Here is a 19358-nt window from a genome sequence, read left to right on the forward strand (position 1 = left end):
ATCAGGCATCTTCAGCCAGCATCACATACTGACCGTGAATGAACAGTAGTACGTCAGAGTTTCAGAGAGGACGACGAGTTTTGAGGTTGCGAGTGTGTGAATCACTGATGAAGTCCTGAAGCGGGGTGTGATCTGAGCTGGGCTGAGGAACAGCTGTGGTTCATTACATCTGCAGAGGGATGTTCCTTGAGCTCAGCCAGGCTATAAGTTTCAGCTCCTCAATGAAATCTCAGTTCGGGAGGAGAGCAGGTCAAGGAGGAGGTGAATAAACCTGTGTAAAGATCTGCCAGGTTAAACAGGTATGAGACCAACACCGACTGATTCAATATGATTTATATAGAGATTTTTTATTTAATATTATAGACATTATATTTAATGATATCTAATAAATGAGAAAATACCAATTTACAGGATTGAACAGGTATGGGGTTAAGTAAAATATTATTATTGTTTTATTCTATAAGAAGCTGAAAACATTTCTTCTGAATTTCAGATAAAATATTGTAATTTACAGTGTTTTCCTCAGAAAAATGATAATTGAGTAACAAATTTAGTCATTTGCTGTGATTGAAAATCAAGGTTATTCCAGTAAATATTCGTATTAAATCTTCTGAAATTAAGTACATTTGTATTGTGCTGACTTAATATATGAAAACACCGTTTATTTTATGGAAAAATGATCTGTTTGGCCTTATTTTAATTTGAAATTAAAAAAAAGTTTTTATTCAAACACATTACTCAAGCTAACAATCAGAAATGTACTTTCTTTTATATAAAAGCTGTGATATTTGTATTATTGTTTTATTATTTGTATTATTGAAATACAGTATTTTTATTATTTCATATATATGTTTATATTAATACCAATATATATATATATATATATATATATATATATATATATATATATATATATATATATATATATATATATATATATATATATATATATATTAATATGAATGAATATATAAATTAGTCTGAAAAAATGGTTTAAAACATTACTATTGTTCTATTGTTAAGTACTATTGACTGTGACTATATGATGCTGACTGCTAAAATAGAGTAACGTTTTCATCATGAAAATAATTCTTTTTCTTTTTCATTATTTCTAGCATCTTAATGTTAAAATGGACCTCAAGCCAGTATTAAGGAAATTTGTGTCTCTGGTCCGAGCCATTCTCACATTTCTTTTTGCCCTCCTGGTGCTCGGTGTGATGTTATGGGCGTACATCGATGGTTTCCAGATCGCCACATCTCCATTCGGCATCATCTCCTTCGGTTTCTATGGAGTGCTCCTCAGCCTCCACGTCCTAATTCAGAGCTTTTTCGCCTTTGTGGAGCATCGGCGCATGAATGCGAGGCGCAAACCTTGCTCTTACAGCAAAACCATCGGCTTTACCATATCAGCCTATCAAGAGGATCCTGCTTATCTGCGTGAGTGTCTTCAGTCGGTCCGGGCTCTTCAGTATCCTTCTGAACTTCTGCGTATTGTGATGGTGGTGGACGGAAACTCAGAAGATGACCGCTATATGTTGGAGATGTTTCGCGAGGTCTTCGCTGATCAGGATCCTGGCTGTTATATATGGCAGAACAATTATCACTCATGGAACCCCAATGGGCAAGACAAGGGTGCAGCTAAAGGCCCTGATGCAGATTATGGGGTGCTGTTTGAAGACCCTCAGCGCTTAGAGGTTGAAGAACTCATTAGGACCAAGAAGTGTGTGTGTGTCATGCAGAAATGGGGAGGAAAGAGGGAAGTGATGTATACAGCGTTTAAGGCACTAGGATCTTCAGTGGATTTTATACAGGTCAGTGGTGTGCAAGTACAAATGAGCTTCAGGGATACAAGCAACTTGAGTTGTTGATGTGACATTACATTTTCATTGTCTCACTGGACAAAAAAAAAAAAAGAATATAATTAGTATTGTCATTATTTAAACCTAACTCATTGTCATGTTATTATTATTATTAATATTATTTTATTATAATAATAATTTTTTTTTTAGCCAAATCTGAAAACAGTGCTACAGTGTGACTGTCTCAAGCATAGTTCAATAAAATACAGCTGTTTTAAAATAAAAATAAAATTGTAGCATCATTAATACATATCTCAAACATATCTCTTAACAGCAATCTTTTTTTCATCCATATTTCTAAAAACATAGATCTACATTTTATCACTGGACACACCAAGCATTAAAAAAAGAGATGTCTAATAGATGTCTAACAGACATCTAAACCTAGTCATCTTGGCTAAAACAAGCTAAATGTGAGCTGTCAGTGAAAATCTAATAGACGTCTAAGAATAGGCCAAAATTAGACTAGTCATCAAACAAACAGAAATGAATGATTACACATATAAAGTCTGTCTAATCTGTCTATTTGGGCTATTCTTAGATGTCTATTAGATTTTCACTGACAGACCAAGTTTATCCTTGTTTTAGCCAAGCTACAGGTATGTAGTTTAGATGTCAATTAAACGTCTAATAAATACAAAATTGTTTGCTGGGGAGCCATGTCCTCTGATGCACATACTAATTTTAAATCTGAATTCCATATGAAAAAATATGATGGACCCCATTCATATGACTGAAGCTCATACAGTTTTTATCTCAATTTTATTTATTTATTTACATATTTAACTTTTTTGAAACCTCTATAAAATTTCAAAAGGTTTTATGGATAAAAGTTTTGGAAAGTTAAGTTTTGTTCTTATTATATTCTCAAACATCAGACTTCAAAAATGAGAGAACACTTTTTGCTGCCTATTTGTGAACTACCCACATGTATTTGTGAGAAACACTTCAATGTTTTTCTATATTCTTGTATTTTTCAATCAGGTATGTGACTCAGACACAAAATTAGACCCTCTGGCCACAGTGGAGCTCTGCAAGGTGCTGGAATGCAACCAGAAATATGGTGCTGTGGGGGGAGATGTGATGATACTTAACCTTAAAGACTCCTATATCAGCTTCATGAGCAGCCTGCGCTATTGGATGGCGTTTAACATTGAGAGGTCCTGCCAGTCCTTCTTTGACTGTGTCTCCTGCATCAGCGGCCCCTTAGGTAATACAGAATCTTACTTAAAGTTTGCATGAAATCAATATTGGCACTGTTTCTAAACTCCTTTTTCGGTTTCTGATCAACTTCACAAGGCTGAAATTAAGTTCAGTTCTTCTTTTTTCTTAGTGAATATACTGTCACTCAACATACAAAATACTCAAAATACATTTACATTTTTACAAGTAAAATGAGTTGCAAATGGTTTGTTTCTTGACTTTCTGACAATTCTTAATCATTTACGAAATATAAGTCAAAACAAGCTTAACTATTAAAGTATCTTTATTTTTGAAATATGTTTGAGAAAAGCTATCCATTTCTTAGAGTAAACATATTTTGAACATGATCCTGAACCTCAAAACCAGTCATAAGGTTTTGAAAATTGAGGTTTTGATATACGGATTGTTAGGATAAGAGAATATTTGGCCGAGATGCAATTACTGGAAAATCTGGAATCTGAGGGTTCAAAAAATTGTGAAATATAGAATATAGAAAAAAGCTAATTTAAAGCTGTCCAAGTAAAGTTCCTAACAATGCATATTAGTAATAAAAAATTAAGTTTTGATATAATTTAGGAAGGAAATTCACAAAATGTTCTCATGGAACATGATCTTTACTTTATTAAAGAAAAATCGACATAAAGTCTATTTTCAACTATTCCCACAAATATACCTGTTCAACTCAATACTGGCTTTTTTTTCCACATACATACATATAAGGTTTAGTAATATTGCTCAGCTGTATTTAGTTGTTTTAATGATATGGGCTTTTATCTAAATGTTTTGTAGGGTGTGAAGGATTAACTGATTTTCTTGATCTTTGCTTCAGGTCTTTATAGGAATGACCTGCTGCAACAGTTTCTGGAATCCTGGTACAACCAGAAGTTTCTTGGCACTCACTGTACTTTGGAGATGATCGCCATCTCACCAATCGAATGCTTAGCATGGGCTATGCTACAAAGTAAGTAGTAGAATAATTTCATGAAGTCACGTAAGTCATATAAATAATCAACAATTATTCATCATTAGCTTAAACAGTTCTACTTGAGCACTGTTTGGGACATTTTGATAAAAAAAAAAAAACATTCATCTATATTGACACAACAAAAGAGCATTCTGATCAAGTATTTATCTATACAGTATTTTCCTGCAACTGTCTCAGGAGCATTTTAGTACCTTAAGAGATATTTTAGGACGTTACCTTTTTCTAAAAAACATTTAAAGGTAAAAAAACTGTTATACAGTGATAACCGTAAATTCACTTTTCCAGAATTCCCCTGCATGACCCGTTTGTTAACATTACTATGATTCTTTTTTTATTTTTGCTCTCATCAGTTATGTACATTAGAGTTTTATGTTACAGTTAATGTTGATATATAATGTTTATTGCATTAGTGTCATTAGTGAAATTGAAAAATTAATTTTTACATTTATTTACATATCTTCTGTATACTTTACTGTAAAATTCCAGAAACCACAGCTGCTATTCTTTAACAAAATTTTTTTAACAAAAGTTTTTTTTGTATTGTATTGTATTTGTATACATGTAAAATGTCTAGTTATAATTTTATACTTATTAGGAGTGGCTATAACCCCTTTCACACAGTGATACCAATATCTGGAAAATTTCCGAAACGACTTTACCAGTAGTTTAAAAAAAAAACGCTGTTCACACAGGCAAGAATGTTCCGCAATAATTCCGGAAAAGACACATACACACATCCATTCCAAAATACCGATAAATTCTGACATCAGTAACCAGAAATGACCTCTAAACGGCTGCGCTTGTATTGGTAAACATAGAAGGAGTCAGGTTTTTTTGATGGTTTCACTTTATTTAAAGCTTTAGCATTCATGCAGCTGCTTTGTCCCAGAGACATCCAAAGGCAGAAGAGCTAACTGCAGCTAAATGTTTACACATTTGACTACATAACAAATTCTGTGTAAGTAAGTATTGTGAACAAGTTCGATGAAAACTTATGGAGGAACAGTTTCGCATGTCGAGATGTACATAATACATGTGTGTGCTGGAGCTCACCAGAGCACTTCACGTGCACACACGTCAAGCAACTGAAGCAGAGCTTGAAGGTAAACAAACATCGATTTATCAACAGTATTTTATCGATAATTATTTACACAGTTGGGATTCTGAATGAATCTAGAAACGTTATCTGACTAACGTTAACAACTAGCAGCTAAATGTGTCTGGAAAAACATTCAAAGGCTTTTATTTTCATAAACAGTGCGGATGTGAATGAATCTGAATGTTCTGATTGGCTGGAGTACACGTCTCACGTCAGCGCGTTCGAAGTATTTTCGGCAATTTTCCTTCTGCGTTCACACAGAGCAGCATTCCGGCAAATTGCTGGTAATGTTACAACCTCTCTTTCCGGAAAATTACCAAAACAAATTTAACGGTATTTAAAAAAAAAAAAAGGCGTGTTCACACATAATCCCTTTTCGGAAAATTGCCGGTAATTTTCCGGAAAGGTCTGTTTGTGTGAAAGGGGTTATTGTTACATCAGATATATATGCCACTTTTCTCATCTGATTGGTCAAATTTGGGTTTGTGATTTTTAACCCAAAATAAAGTTGCTTTAGCCATATAACAAATATTAATATGACAATAAATCTGATTAAAACCAAACCATATTCTTGAGCCCAAAATCTGAACTTATCTGTGTAAAAACCTCAAACTTGCTTTGTGCAACAGTCTTTGGAAGCTTCTGACTACTGAGAAACAAGCGAAAATAATCCAATATGGTGTAGGCACAGTGCTACGAACAGTGTTACGATGGTTTTATAACAACAAACCATAGCATCCACATTATTATCCTGTCAACTGCTCTCTGAAATCACAGTTCATGTCCTACAAACATTTTGAACTGTTATTTTGTGTTCCCACAAGGTACACAGCCCGCTCCAAATGCTACACGGAGACCCCTGCTCAGTTTTTGCGCTGGCTCAACCAGCAGACCCGCTGGACCAAATCCTACTTCCGAGAATGGCTCTATAATGCTATGTGGTGGCACAAGCATCACCTATGGATGACCTATGAATCCATCGTCTCAGGCATTTTTCCCTTTTTTGTCACAGCCACCATCATCAAGCTCTTCTGGACAGGAACTCTATGGGACATTCTGTGGGTCCTGTGCTGCATCCAGCTAATCGGGCTGATAAAGGCCGCCTATGCCTGCCTCCTACGACAAGATATAGTCATGCTGTTCATGTCCTTATACTCTGCCCTCTACATGACCAGCCTCCTGCCTGCCAAATACTTCGCCATTATCACCATGAACAAAAGCAGCTGGGGTACATCAGGTCGGCGTAAGATGGTGGGCAACTACATTCCCCTGGCACCACTTTCAGTGTGGGCGGCCATCTTGTTGGGAGGCCTGGGATACACAATTTACAAGGAGGCTAAAAAGACTTGGCTGACAGAGGCAAAACAAGAAGAGATCAAGTTTTTGATATTTGGAGCCATAGCTTATGTTTGCTACTGGCTTATAATGATCTGCCTCTACTGGATTTGGTTTCGGAGATTATTCCGCAAACGCTCTCAGACTTACACTGTGAATGTTTAGGACAATTTATTCGGGCACATTTTTTATTTATTTAAGAACACTTGCACATTTTGAAAAAAACAAAAACTAACTCCACGGTTTACATGAAATGTTATTTATAGATTTCTTTTTTACTTGCAGTTTTATTTATGATTATTTTTTTGGTTTAGGAATATTTAATAATTTTTATGGAATTTGCAGAAGTACCAGGAACATGAAAGTATTCAAAAATGACCACCATAAAGTGACCAATCTTTATGAAGTATAACAATTGTTATATGTATAACAGTATCAGTATTGCATGTACTGATATAAATCTATGGTCTTTATGAAGTTTAAGAATGACCATGTGGAATGTGCAGAAAGCAACCAGTGATAATATAACATTAAATCTAAATAATAGATGCTGTTTTTATGGAGGGGATATGGGCTTACCGAAGTAATATTTACCAATTGGGTGTACTGAAGTGATCTTTATGTACTGTTGAGCTGACCAAGCAAACACTAAGATTTCCTGTTACAACACATTATTTATAGTTCTGAGTTACAAATCTAACACAGTGAACAGCACTGACCATGAAATTGCAGAATGACTACTAACCAAAAAGTGATTGTGCAGGAATTTCCTGATGTTTATTGTAATATGTGTTCATTTTCCTGAAAATGTCACAGTGACAGGGCATTTAATGTTGTATTTTAGGACTTAAAAGAGGTATTTTATGTCTGTATATTTATTATGAAGTATGCTTTGTTAATGTGAACTCACAAATATTTATTGAAACAACATATGATTAAATAAACTATTTTCCTAACAAAGATGCATGGTATTTATTTCAAACCTATTTACTGACTAAACTACTGAATGAGACCATGAATCTGATTAAAAAAAAAAAAAAAAAAAACACTATATTAATTCAATTCATGTTTATTTCTATAGCGCTTTTACAATGTAGATTGTGTCAAAGCAGCTAAACATAGAAGCTCTAGTAATTTGAAATTGTGTCAGTCCAGTTTTCAGAGTTGAATTTCATATAGAGAATAAAGAAAATAATTAGCGTAGCTGCTGTTCATAGTGTATTTAAACAAGAAATGCAAAAATGAAGTGCTATAAATGTAAATAGTAGTTATATAAACAAACATGGAAACAAACATGTAAAGCACATGAGTATTTCTAACAAGATGTCTGGTGCATCAAGACAGGAGGAGTGTGTCCTACAGGTGGTTGTCAAGCTCACTCGCCTGCATGGAGCACATTCATGCATTATACCGGTGTGTGATGCATTGAGTGTATGCTTTACTAAAAAGATAGGTCTTTAATCTAGTTTTGAACTGAGAGAGTGTGTCTGAGCCTCGAACATTATCAGGAAGGCTATTCCAGGGTTTAGAAGCCATAAATTATAAGGCTCGACCTTGTTATTCTAGGTACTACTAGAAGCGCTGAGTTTTGAGATCTTAAAGAGCGAGTTGGATTGTAGCGAGACAGAAGGTTGGTTAGATAAACAGGAGCTAGATTATTTAAAGGTTTTTAGGTAAAAAGCAATATTTTACAATCAATACAGAACTTAACAGGCAGCCAGTGTAAGGAGGATAAAATTGGGGTGGTCACATTTTCTAGACCTGGTAAGAACTCTATATATGAAGCATCTCTTTTTTTATCCAGCTCTAGATTGGAATGAAAAAAAAAACAAACAAAAAAAAACGTACATTTGATTAAAAATTGTTCGTTTTGTTTGGTCACTTTATTTTAAGGTACAATTTTTGCTGTTAACAAACTATTAAATATGACTTGGCTCCATAAACTCATAATTTGCTGCTTTTTAAGGTAGTAGTTAAGTTTAGGTATTGGGTATATGATTAGGCTGTACAACCCAAAATCTGAAAGTTGGAACAGTATGGAAAACGCAAATAAAAAGGAAAGTAGTGATTTCCAAATTTACTTTGACTTGTATTTCATTGTAGACAACATGAACAAAAAATATTCATGTTTTGTCTGGTCAGCTTCATTTCATATATCCTTTTTACTATCATTCAGCCCTGCAATACATTTCAAAAACTGTTGGGACAGTAGCAATTTAGGGGCTAGTAATCAGATAAATTGATTAAATAATGGTGTGATTTGAAACAGGTGGTTGTAATTATGATTTGGTACAAAAGTAGCATCTAAGGTCAAGTCCTTTAAAAGCAAAGATGGGCAGAGGATGGCCAATTTGCCAACAAATATGTGAGAAAATTATTGAAAAGTTTAAAAACAATGTTTCTCGAAGAAAGATAGCGAGACATTTGGATATTTCACCTTCAACAGTGCATAACATAATTAAAAGATTGAAGGAATCTGGAGGAATTTTGGTGTGTAAAGGACAAGGGCGCAAGCCTAAGCTGGACTACCATGATCTCCGATCCCTCAGGTGGCGCTGCATCAAGAATCATCATTCATCTATAAGTGATAGATGAGCTGAGGACTACTTTGGCAAACCTTTGTCAAGTACTGTAGTTACATGCCAGTTAAAAATGTACTGTGCCAAAAGGAAGCCTTATGTTAACAGTGTCCAGAAGTGCTGTCAACTTCTCTGGGCTCAGAGGCATCTGGGATGGACCATCACACAGTGGAAATGTGGTCAGATGAATCAGTATTTCAGGTATTTTTTGAGAGAAATGGATGCTGTGTGCTCTGGACCAAAGAAGAAAAGGATCATCCAGACTGTTACCAGCATGTCCAAAAGCCAGGGTCTGTCATGATATGGGGGTTGTGTCAGTGCCCTTGGAAAAGTATATAGAGATTTTGGAGCACAATATGCTGCCATCTTCTCCAGGGACACACATTCATATTTCGAAAATTTATTATATAATTACAAAAAAATGTATAATTTAAAAGTGAATTATCGAATTTCCAACTGTATGTTCCTTTTTCCAATTTTAGTTTTAAATCTAGTGACAATAGGGCATGATCTGAAATGAATCTATTGTGATACTGAGAGGACGTAGCCATTTTTATTAAGTTGGAATCTAAACAAAAAGATTATTCTAGAGTAGGATTTATGCACTGAAGAGTAAAATGAATATTCTCAAGAAGATGTATTTAAGTGCATCAACCATATTAATATTCCTAAAATAATTATTTAGTGTAGTTGCAGACTTATACTTTTAAAGGTACGACTAGGCCGTGTAACTTACATTGGATCAATAACGCAATTAAAATCTCCCCCAATAATTACATTTTGTAAAGCCCCATCCGGTACTTTAACTAAGAGTTTATTGAAGAAAGAAGGGTGGTCATAATTGGAACCATGCAAATTAACCAGTGTGAAAGGGACTGTGTTTAATTCTCCACGCACAATTATATATCTGCCATATTTATTAGATATTGTCTGTTTATGTATAAATGGTAATTTTTTCTTTATTATAAATGCCACTCAACTAGTTTTGTTAGAAAACTTTGATTGATATTTTTGAGCTGCCCAATGAGGATTAAGAAGTGCCTTAGCAGTCTGTTTTATATGAGTCTCCTGCAGAAATATAATTTTTGCGCGTAACTTGCTTATATGATTATACACTTTACGTCTTTTCACTGGGTGATTCATACCTCATTCCAGGCATTCCAGGTTAAAAGCCTTACTATCTTTTCTCTGACTGTTTGAACTATTCTGTGTTTTAAAGTAAAAATCTCCATCTTGGCATCCGACTAAAGATAACATAAATCAACAAGCCTTTCGCAAGAACTATAAGTGTAACCCCTTCCCAAGAACAACAAACAAAACAGGAAAATACGAAGATGAACTCCCTCCCCACATCTAACATCAGATGACTTAGTTCCACGTTAATGCTGGATAACTCACCACCGAAGCAATGTAATCTTCTGTATTCCTGAGAGAAGCAAAGAATAAAAGAAAAAGAAAAAACATGCAAACTCCTGTTCCTCCGTTCAATTAAAGTACCAAATTAAATCCGATATGATCCTCTTATTTGACCAGAACATACAACGTCATTGTCAATGTTATTTAGATTTATTCAAGTTTTGTACATCCGTGTTTCTTATTTTAATTCGCAGACCAGTCGTCCACTACACGCGACAGGTAGGAGCTTGCTTTCTCTGGTGAATCAAATTTTTAATTTCGCCATTTTTTGCGGTAACGATGAGTGACGCTGGAAAAAGAAGTCCATGTCTGATGCCATTAATCTTGTATTTCTTTTTAACTTCGGCAAATCGAGATATTTGCTTCAACACCTCCGTCGTCAGGTCTGGAAAGATATGCACTTTTGTTCCTTTGTATTCCAGGGATTTCCCTTAAGCCAACTTCATGATGATCCTTTCGTTTGGTAGTGATGTAATCTGATGACAAATGCTCTCGGGCGATCATCTTTCAGTCTTCGCTGCGCTCTGTGTGCTCGATCTACCTGTACTGGTCTGATGAAGTTTTCTGGGCCCAGCAATTTTGGGAGTAGTTCCGTGATGAATTTGGTGGGTCTACCGCTTTCTTCCTTTTCAGCAATTCCTACAAATCGAATGTTATTGCGCCTGGAGCGGGATTCGAGATCATTGCTTTTTTCTCTGAGTCGTTTGCATTCGTCCACTAATTCTGCACACTGCTTTTGTACTGCTGACAGGTGTACCTCAAAATCTGTGCAAGCCTCTTCAATCGACACAATTTTTTCTGTGACAGTTGTCAGCGTCATACGCGATTCTGCAATCGTTTGCATAAAGGCATGAAATTCTTTATTAATTAAGGCATTTAAAGCTGTTATAGCGCTGTCCATAATGTCTTGATTGTTAGGAGAAGTTTTGCCACCATTATTGACAGCTTGCCTCAGCTCCTCTGGGTGGCCAGCTTTGCCGTGGTCGTCGTCGACCTCTTCTAGTAATCTGCTTTCTTTTTTCGAGTTTTTTGGCATTATCAAGGCTTAATGTGTTCTTGAATCTCTTGAGAACACGTTTGATGATTAATTATTAAATCTGAGGATCAATTATTTTAAATTATTTGGAGGATTGTTGGAGCTTAGACGCGAGCAGCCTTCTCCATGCACCCCAGAACCGGAAGTCATATTTCGAAAATTTAATGCAAAACCACATTCATCATGTTATTCTGAATACATATCATTTTTAATACCTGTTTATTTTAAAGATAAAAGATATTTAGAATTTGATATTTAGAGATTGTAGACAAGTCAATTATGGATATAATACAAATGGTTTTGTTCTTGCACGTGTAAGTGCTTGCTGCACTGAAATACAATTGCCAGACTTCAAAGAGTATGCTTGTGTGACATAAATTGCATGAATGGCAAAAATTTGAGTGCTTTAATATTATAGAATTTTTATTTCCATTACATTAAAATCTAATTCCTTAACACATAATAATGTTTAAACCACTTAAAACGTAAACAAGTAATATATGTGCCCTAAAATACACAACTGATATGTGAATTAAAATGACTCCAAACTGATTTAAATTGGATTGTTTTTGAAACACAACATTGCATCTTCCTACATAGCATGTGGTAAAACTTTTTTTTTTTTGCAATCTCTGAGCCAAAGACAGTATAAGGGAGGATTCCCTGACATTTGTACATCCAGATCAGCACTGACATAAATCAGTTTGAGTGTCATTTACAGCAGAATCAATAACACTGAAGGATAAGTTATGGCTCTCATAATTGACCTGTGGAATTATATATGCACGATCAATTGAAAGTAAATGATTTACCCTCTTGTGTGATTTAAGGGCATCTGGTCATTCATGAACACAGGCTGAATCAGAGCAGGGTTGGGGCCGTTCGGGGGTTATTGCTTTATACAAAACATTTATAGAGTTTAAACATGTTTAGACTGTTACCAAAGGCAACTAAGGAGGATGTCAAATTATAGGTTAAAATTTGTTTCAATAAAACCACATACAAAAAACAAACAGAAAAAACAGCATAGCATTTCTTTAAACACAAGCTATATAACAAATGTGTTTATGAGAATGTAACCTATTTAAGTGTTATTACTTAAATTTATTACATAATAAGTCTTGTTTTTTTTTAAACAGTACAAAAACTTAACATTTCAAAACATATTAAACATCTGTTGAATGTTAGAAGAAGAATTAAATGAAAAAAACTCCTTAAGCATATATTTAAAGAAAAGATAGTTTAAATATAGGATGAATTCAGGTCAATTGGGACACTTTTTGTGATTGAAATGACCAAGGAAAAGTGTCCCAATTTATCTGAATTCACCCTAAATTTTTACATGTATTTATTTATTATTAAAACTTCATTTATTAAAAGTAAAGCGATCACAAAAATTCAGCAGTATCTTTTTTCTGTTGAATATAAAATAAGATTTTGGAGAAACGGTAGCCATTGACCTCCATAATTCAAAATAAAATTATAGAGAAGTCAATGGTTATCAGCTTCTAACATTCTTCAAAATATCTTGTTGAGTGTTTAAAGGCAGTTTCCCAAAACTGAAAATTCGGTCATTAGTTACAAGCCTGTTTAACTTTCTTTCTTCTGTTGAACATTTAGGAATATATTTTGAAGAAAACTGGTAACCTGTAATCATGGACTTCCATAGTATTTATTTTTCCTACAATGAAAGTTAATGGTTATTGGTTTGATCTATTTTGTGTGTTCAACAGAATTAAGAAACTCATGAAAGTTTGAAACCACTTGAGGGTGAGAAAATAGTGAGGCAGTTTTCATATTTGGGGCGAATTTTCCCTTCAATAGATTAAAGAAACTGAAGTTCTATTCATGTGATCTGTAAGTAAATTATAACAAAAATCATTTTTGGGTGAACTATACCTTTAAAGTCTGCTTGAACTGGAAGTTGCTGACATTTTGGCCTCTTTTTTAACGATAGGCGCAAAGTCTAAAGAGCATGGGCGCAAAAACATTAAGGGCATTCACTAGCGAGAAAACAGTTTAACAGCCCATCTGCAGAGAGAGGATAAAGAATGAGCCTCCTTTATTCGGTCTCTTTACTTTCTCTTTATTTTACTTTTACTCTTTTACATTCGTGGATAAGGAAACAGTGTTTTACGCACTCCACTGAAGACATCCATCAGCCTACATATTTAATTTTGTTTGTTAAGCGTAAATGTTTGTTTTAAAACGATTTCTAAATTCAGTTTTAATTTCCAGCAAACTAATAAATGAACAATAATAAAGTGTGGTAAAAAAACTCCAAACACACATTCTATTCTTATGCCCCATATGGTGATGAATATAGGCTATTTGGTCTCCAAAACCTGACAGGTGGACAAATCTAAACTTGTTTTTATTAAAACAAATATAAATATGCATATAATAAATAATACTGCTAATAATAATAACATTGTAATAAAAATGCAAATTGTCATGAATAAACTGTAAAAAGACCCCCGACATGAAGGCATGGCATAGTGGTTTTTATATTTATGTAAAAAATAATAATTTTTGTAACATTTTAATCCTTTAATTTTTTTCATATGTAAAGATATTTGTGTATTGCTGTACATCCTGTGTGTATTAAGCAATGCGTGTAACAAACAGGACTGACAACCACTCATCCAGCCAGCAGAGGGAGCCCTCACCTGAATTCTGACTGCCAGTTCTTCGTTGGTTACTTCCTGTTTGGTGGCCAAATTAACCGGGCCACACCAAACACTCAGTGCAAAGTATTGCCAGTATATGCTGCCTTACAGAGCGTTTTCTCACTGTTTTATTCGGCCTTTCTGTTATGACCTTTGAGCCTGTTTTTGTTGACTACTGATTTTTGGATTACTGTTTTTGCCTTGGTTGCCTTGGAGGACTTTCTGTTCGTTACTCTGAACTTGCATGCTTACCGACTCTGATTTAGCCTGGTGATTTGGATTTGTTTGCTGAGAACTATTAAACTTCTTGCACTTAGATCTAATCTGTTTCCATGTCGTCACCACCGCCATTGTCACAATGTGTAAACGTTTAAACCGTATAAGCGCGTAACTAACATGCTCTCCACCGGACTTCAGACAAGCTTTCAGTTGGTCAATGGCACTGTCTATTTCAGTTCCTCAAAATAGCAACACGCCAACAATGCGCCTTAACACACCTCCTTTTTAGTCCAGCACACCTATGACTCCACAAAGTAGCTCAAATGCATTTGCTATTTTAACAAAGCGGCGCAAAACTTGAAAATTAGGATTGTGCTGCTCTGAAAATAGCAACAAATCACGGCAAACACGTCTCGCGCCTTATTGCGCTGGGTGTATGATAGGGCTCTTTATCTCAGTATGTTGATATACTTCGAACTGAAATGGAATATTGTATAGGGACCAGTGGCTAAAAAGCAGGTCAATAAAAATATTATTTTTTACCTGTGTCTTTGCAGTGACTGGGATGGAGAGATTGGAGTAAGAGCTGCCAGAGGAACACACTGGGAAAGAGAGGACAGCCTGAGAGAGCATTCACAGCTATTCATGTTTAATTTTACAATAAATATTCTTTATTCTAAAAGAGTCACAGACACTGCCTTCATTCTCACCCACACATTACAAACTTTTACACAATTTTAATTCAAACTTTAGTTACATAGTTACTATGAAAGCCCTCAGGTTGATATCAACAGTCACTCCAAAAGCGAAAGAGTTTGATTTGAATAAAAAATTCTAATTAAAGATTATCAAAACAAACATTTTGTTAAGTGGATTAAGATTACTTATTCAAGAATAACAATGTGAGTAAATTAAACATTGTAAATTTAGATTTCATGCAAACTGTAGGAAAGGATAAGGGTACTAAGAATAGTAAAAGGCATAACGCTTAATAAATGGTAAGTGAAAGAAAGTGCTTAAGAAAATTATGATTCATCTCTTGTCTCTTGTTAGAGAGTTGCAAAAATGTTTACAATCTCATTTCCATAATTGTCATGTTCATGACTGTCATAAAAATTACAATAATGTCAAATTATGTAACTGGTGATAGTGATCCATCAATGTTATATTATCATGGAAGGGTTTGGTAAATAACCAAGTCATTTAAATAACCATTATTCATAGTAGTAAAATGACTTGTAAATATATACATCAACCACGTTAATGATTTATGTCAAACAGTATGTATATTCAAGCATTCAATGCCAAAGAGGTTTTTTTTTTTAAATCTGCGACTAGTTTTAAACAGCCTATAGAATTGATTTTTTAAGCAAGGCAGATAAAACTTGTGGGAGAACAAATATTCTTGTCTCGTTATGTTAAACATCAATCTTCACTGCAAGAACTCTATATGATTAAAACATGGAAGAAATTTCATCAGTGAAGGTCATCACCAGCAGTAGTTATTGTGATACAGAAAGCATAAAGTCATACAAAAGTCACTGTCAAATCAAGCAAAATAATAATAATATGTGCATTTGACCTGTATTTTTGCCCGTAGGTATTTAACAGACCTTAAAGTGACTTACAGCAGGGATCAAATTAGAGAAATCTAGACCAGCCTCTCACAAATCATCGCAAGTCTCTTACAGACATCACTAGTCTCTCACAGACATCACTAGTCTCTCACTAGTCTCACACAGACGTCACTGTTTTCTCAGTAGTATGCCACAGGACAGCAAGTGTTTATTGATAGTCTGTTGTTTGTGCATTAAGGCAGTAAATTAGAACTAACATTTTAGCATTACTATAATTAATTATCATGTTTGGTATATGATATTTTGTCTTTAATACTTTATATTTTCATACTTGCACCATGTTGGTATTATAAGAATCTGTACCAGTTTGTCCACAAACAACAAAACTGAGTGCTTATGTAAATCGCCATGCAAAGGGTTGTAAGTTCTGCCTAAAAATATACTTTTTATGGGTTCCTTCAGCTCCCGAGAATGTGGCATCATCATCCCTATAAACAGCTGGAGCACAAGGCCATTGCCCTGCTTTATACTGTCAGAGGTCAAAAGGAAAATCTGATGGTAGTCTTCCTAAACCACACCTAAACCTGTGCAAGGCTTTGGCTTAGTCTTCATTTCTTTCCTTGTCACTCACAGCTCAGTACATACATTGCTATATTTCAGATTAACCAACGCCAACTGAACAGGATCATCAAGGATGCATACATTACAAAGCCACAAATAATGGAAGTATCATTTAAAGGTGCAGTAAGTGATTGTCTTCAGAGACATTTTTATTGTGCTGGTTGAAAGTCTCTTCACATTCCAATAGTAATGATTAAAGTAAATGATCTAAATGTTTTTATACGTATTTTTATATTTTGGGTAAGGCATAAGACTAAAAAATATTCATCTAATTAAAATTTGTCAGGTCGACGATTCCTATAATTCTGATAAGTAGCCCAAACTGTCTGTCAACAAATGTAGATTTGCGCATCCGTTCGCGCAGATCTGCCGTTTGCACGCACATACTTTAAAATTCTGAATCAATATTGGAGTTACCTTGCACGCTGGAGGAAGGATGACACCATGGCTGAAGTATTTCTTTTAGACAGGTAATGTTATGTTAAAATATGTAACTATTTTAGTCACGCAAAGCTGATGTAGATTGTGTTGTTTTACAAATGGGTTATATGCACGGAAGTGTTGCTCAGCCACTGAAATCTTCCAGCAAAAGATTGATGTGACTATTTTCAGTTTCATAAGAGACCTTTTACAGCATCGATAATTCATTTTCTTTTCGGCTTAGTCCCCTTTATTAATCAGGGGTCGCCACAGTGGAATGAACCACCAGCATCGATAATGTAGATATTTATTTAGTTTAACTAAACCAAACAGCACTATTCCGCCTAGCCTGCTTTACTAAGGTGAAGTTGGTTTTATATACACATTGGTTCATTTTTGAACAATGACAACCTGTGACTCGCTCCCTATATTGTTTACCATGCTACTCTTAATATTCGATCTGAAATAGCATGTTAATTTGGCTTAGTAATAAGTGTAATTCCTGCACGCTGCCAGCCAAACACTAATCATACAGTAGTCGCTTTAGGATAAAGCATGTGAGAGAGTGAGACCAGGGATCTTTGCATGCATAAAATATAGCACATATAGCTCTTTTTGAAATAATAGCAATTCTGTTTTCTTTGCTAATCTGTTTGTGTTACTGATGTCTAAGTATTGCCTGGCTGTAGTGTTCTCTTCCCTAAACATTGCAGTGAGTTGTGTTCTGAATTGTAGTGCTGGTTAACAATAATCCTGCAATGACTATCCACTTGTTAAGTGTGACGCAAATCGACTTCCGGGTCCAAGCGCTCTATCAAACTGTAAACTGTAATAATAAACATTTAAAAAGCTATGTAATATGAAAATCACGATCACAATATACATATATATTCATGTCTAATATCTAATGGCCAGAAGTTGATTCATTTTTTATAAATTGTTAAAATATTGGTGTCTCTGAAGCAGCAAGTCCAGAGACTGTAGAGTATACCATGATTTTATATAAAAATATTTTCTCAATTCAAATGAGTAGAGACTTGGACCCAGAAACAGTATTTTATACATCACCAATATGTCACGACTTAACAAGCAGATTGTACAGTGGCCGAGAGAGCTAAATGTGGTGCAATTTAAGAAAACAACTACAAAAAAAACAGCAAATTAAGAAAATTTCTTTATCTGTATGACAGCACTCATGCTGCAAATCCTCACAATGCATACACATTAAAAACGCTGCATTTTCTCACACACTTGCAAATATTACGGAACACAATGGAAATCAAGGGGACCCTAAAACGTGACGGATAATGCTGCAGAATGTATATTGTGCCGTGACTAGTGCTCAGTGAAGTTGCAGGTGATCTTTAAAAGGTGAGTTTATTTGTTTATTTAAACATCCTGATTCATCTGCGCAATAGCCTAGTGGTTAGCGTGCCAACATATGGTGCAGTAGCACTTCAGGGTGTCCTGAGTTCGAATCACTGCATGAGGACATTTCCCGACCCTACCCCCTTCGCTCTCTCCCACCTCCCTTCCTGTCTGATTAATGTCCTATCTGAAAAAAGGTTAAAAATAAATCTTTGAAGAAAACATCTCGATTCCATTGTCTTTTGTATTTCATTAGCCTAAATAAACATAAGTTAAATAACCGGGTCCATCACGTTTTAGGGCGGGACCTTCTTCACCTCGAGGGGCTTTGAAATCCATCTCTTTTGTAGTCAGTTTATTCACGATAATTTGCATTTGTAAGCTGCTATTATTAATAGTATTATTTATTATTTGCATATTTAGATTTGTTTGAATAAAAACAAGTTTATATTTGTCCACATGTCGAGTTTTGGAGATGTATGCATCATCATATGGGGAATAGGAATAGGAAATGTGTTTGGATATAACTCTTTTTCTTTTTTTGTACATTAGTACAAGTAATAACTGCAATTTATGCTCAAAACACACCCGTAACTCATTAAGAGGATAAGCACAATCCTTTTAGACCATGTGCTGGGGCACAGACCTTATTTTTGGGTCACTGAAATGCTTTTGCAAAATGAGCTTTAGAAATCACGCTTAGATCGTAAAAATAGAGCCCTTAGTTTCTTGTACATAACTTTTGAAAGTGTAAGCATGACTGATAAGTTGTTGCAAGCTGCAGTTCACTTTACAGCCACCATTGTCGCCATTGGCAAGTTTCTGAATTCTAAATACAACCAGAGTTAAGACTAAGTTCTGAGAAATTTTCCAGCTAGTAAAACAAGCACAAATGTAAGAGTGGTGATATTAGTGAAATTTTGCATTAATTAGTGAAGCTGCTATCAATAATTCCAGCTGTTGGGTTACGGG

General features: G+C 34.9%; 1 protein-coding gene across 1 annotated transcript; it reads left to right on the forward strand.

The window, feature by feature from the left end:
- The first annotated feature begins 239 nt into the window (after nt 1-239).
- has1 (hyaluronan synthase 1) lies at nt 240-7331 on the forward strand. The gene is given in 6 exon segments (XM_056475468.1): nt 240-299; nt 1116-1811; nt 2844-3069; nt 3892-3963; nt 3966-4023; nt 5971-7331. Coding segments are annotated over 5 exon segments (1713 nt in total). The 5' UTR covers nt 240-299; nt 1116-1130; the 3' UTR covers nt 6647-7331.
- The last annotated feature ends 12027 nt before the right edge of the window (nt 7332-19358 follow it).

This window comes from Danio aesculapii, chromosome 16, assembly GCF_903798145.1.
Source record: "Danio aesculapii chromosome 16, fDanAes4.1, whole genome shotgun sequence".
Lineage (NCBI taxonomy): Eukaryota > Metazoa > Chordata > Actinopteri > Cypriniformes > Danionidae > Danio > Danio aesculapii.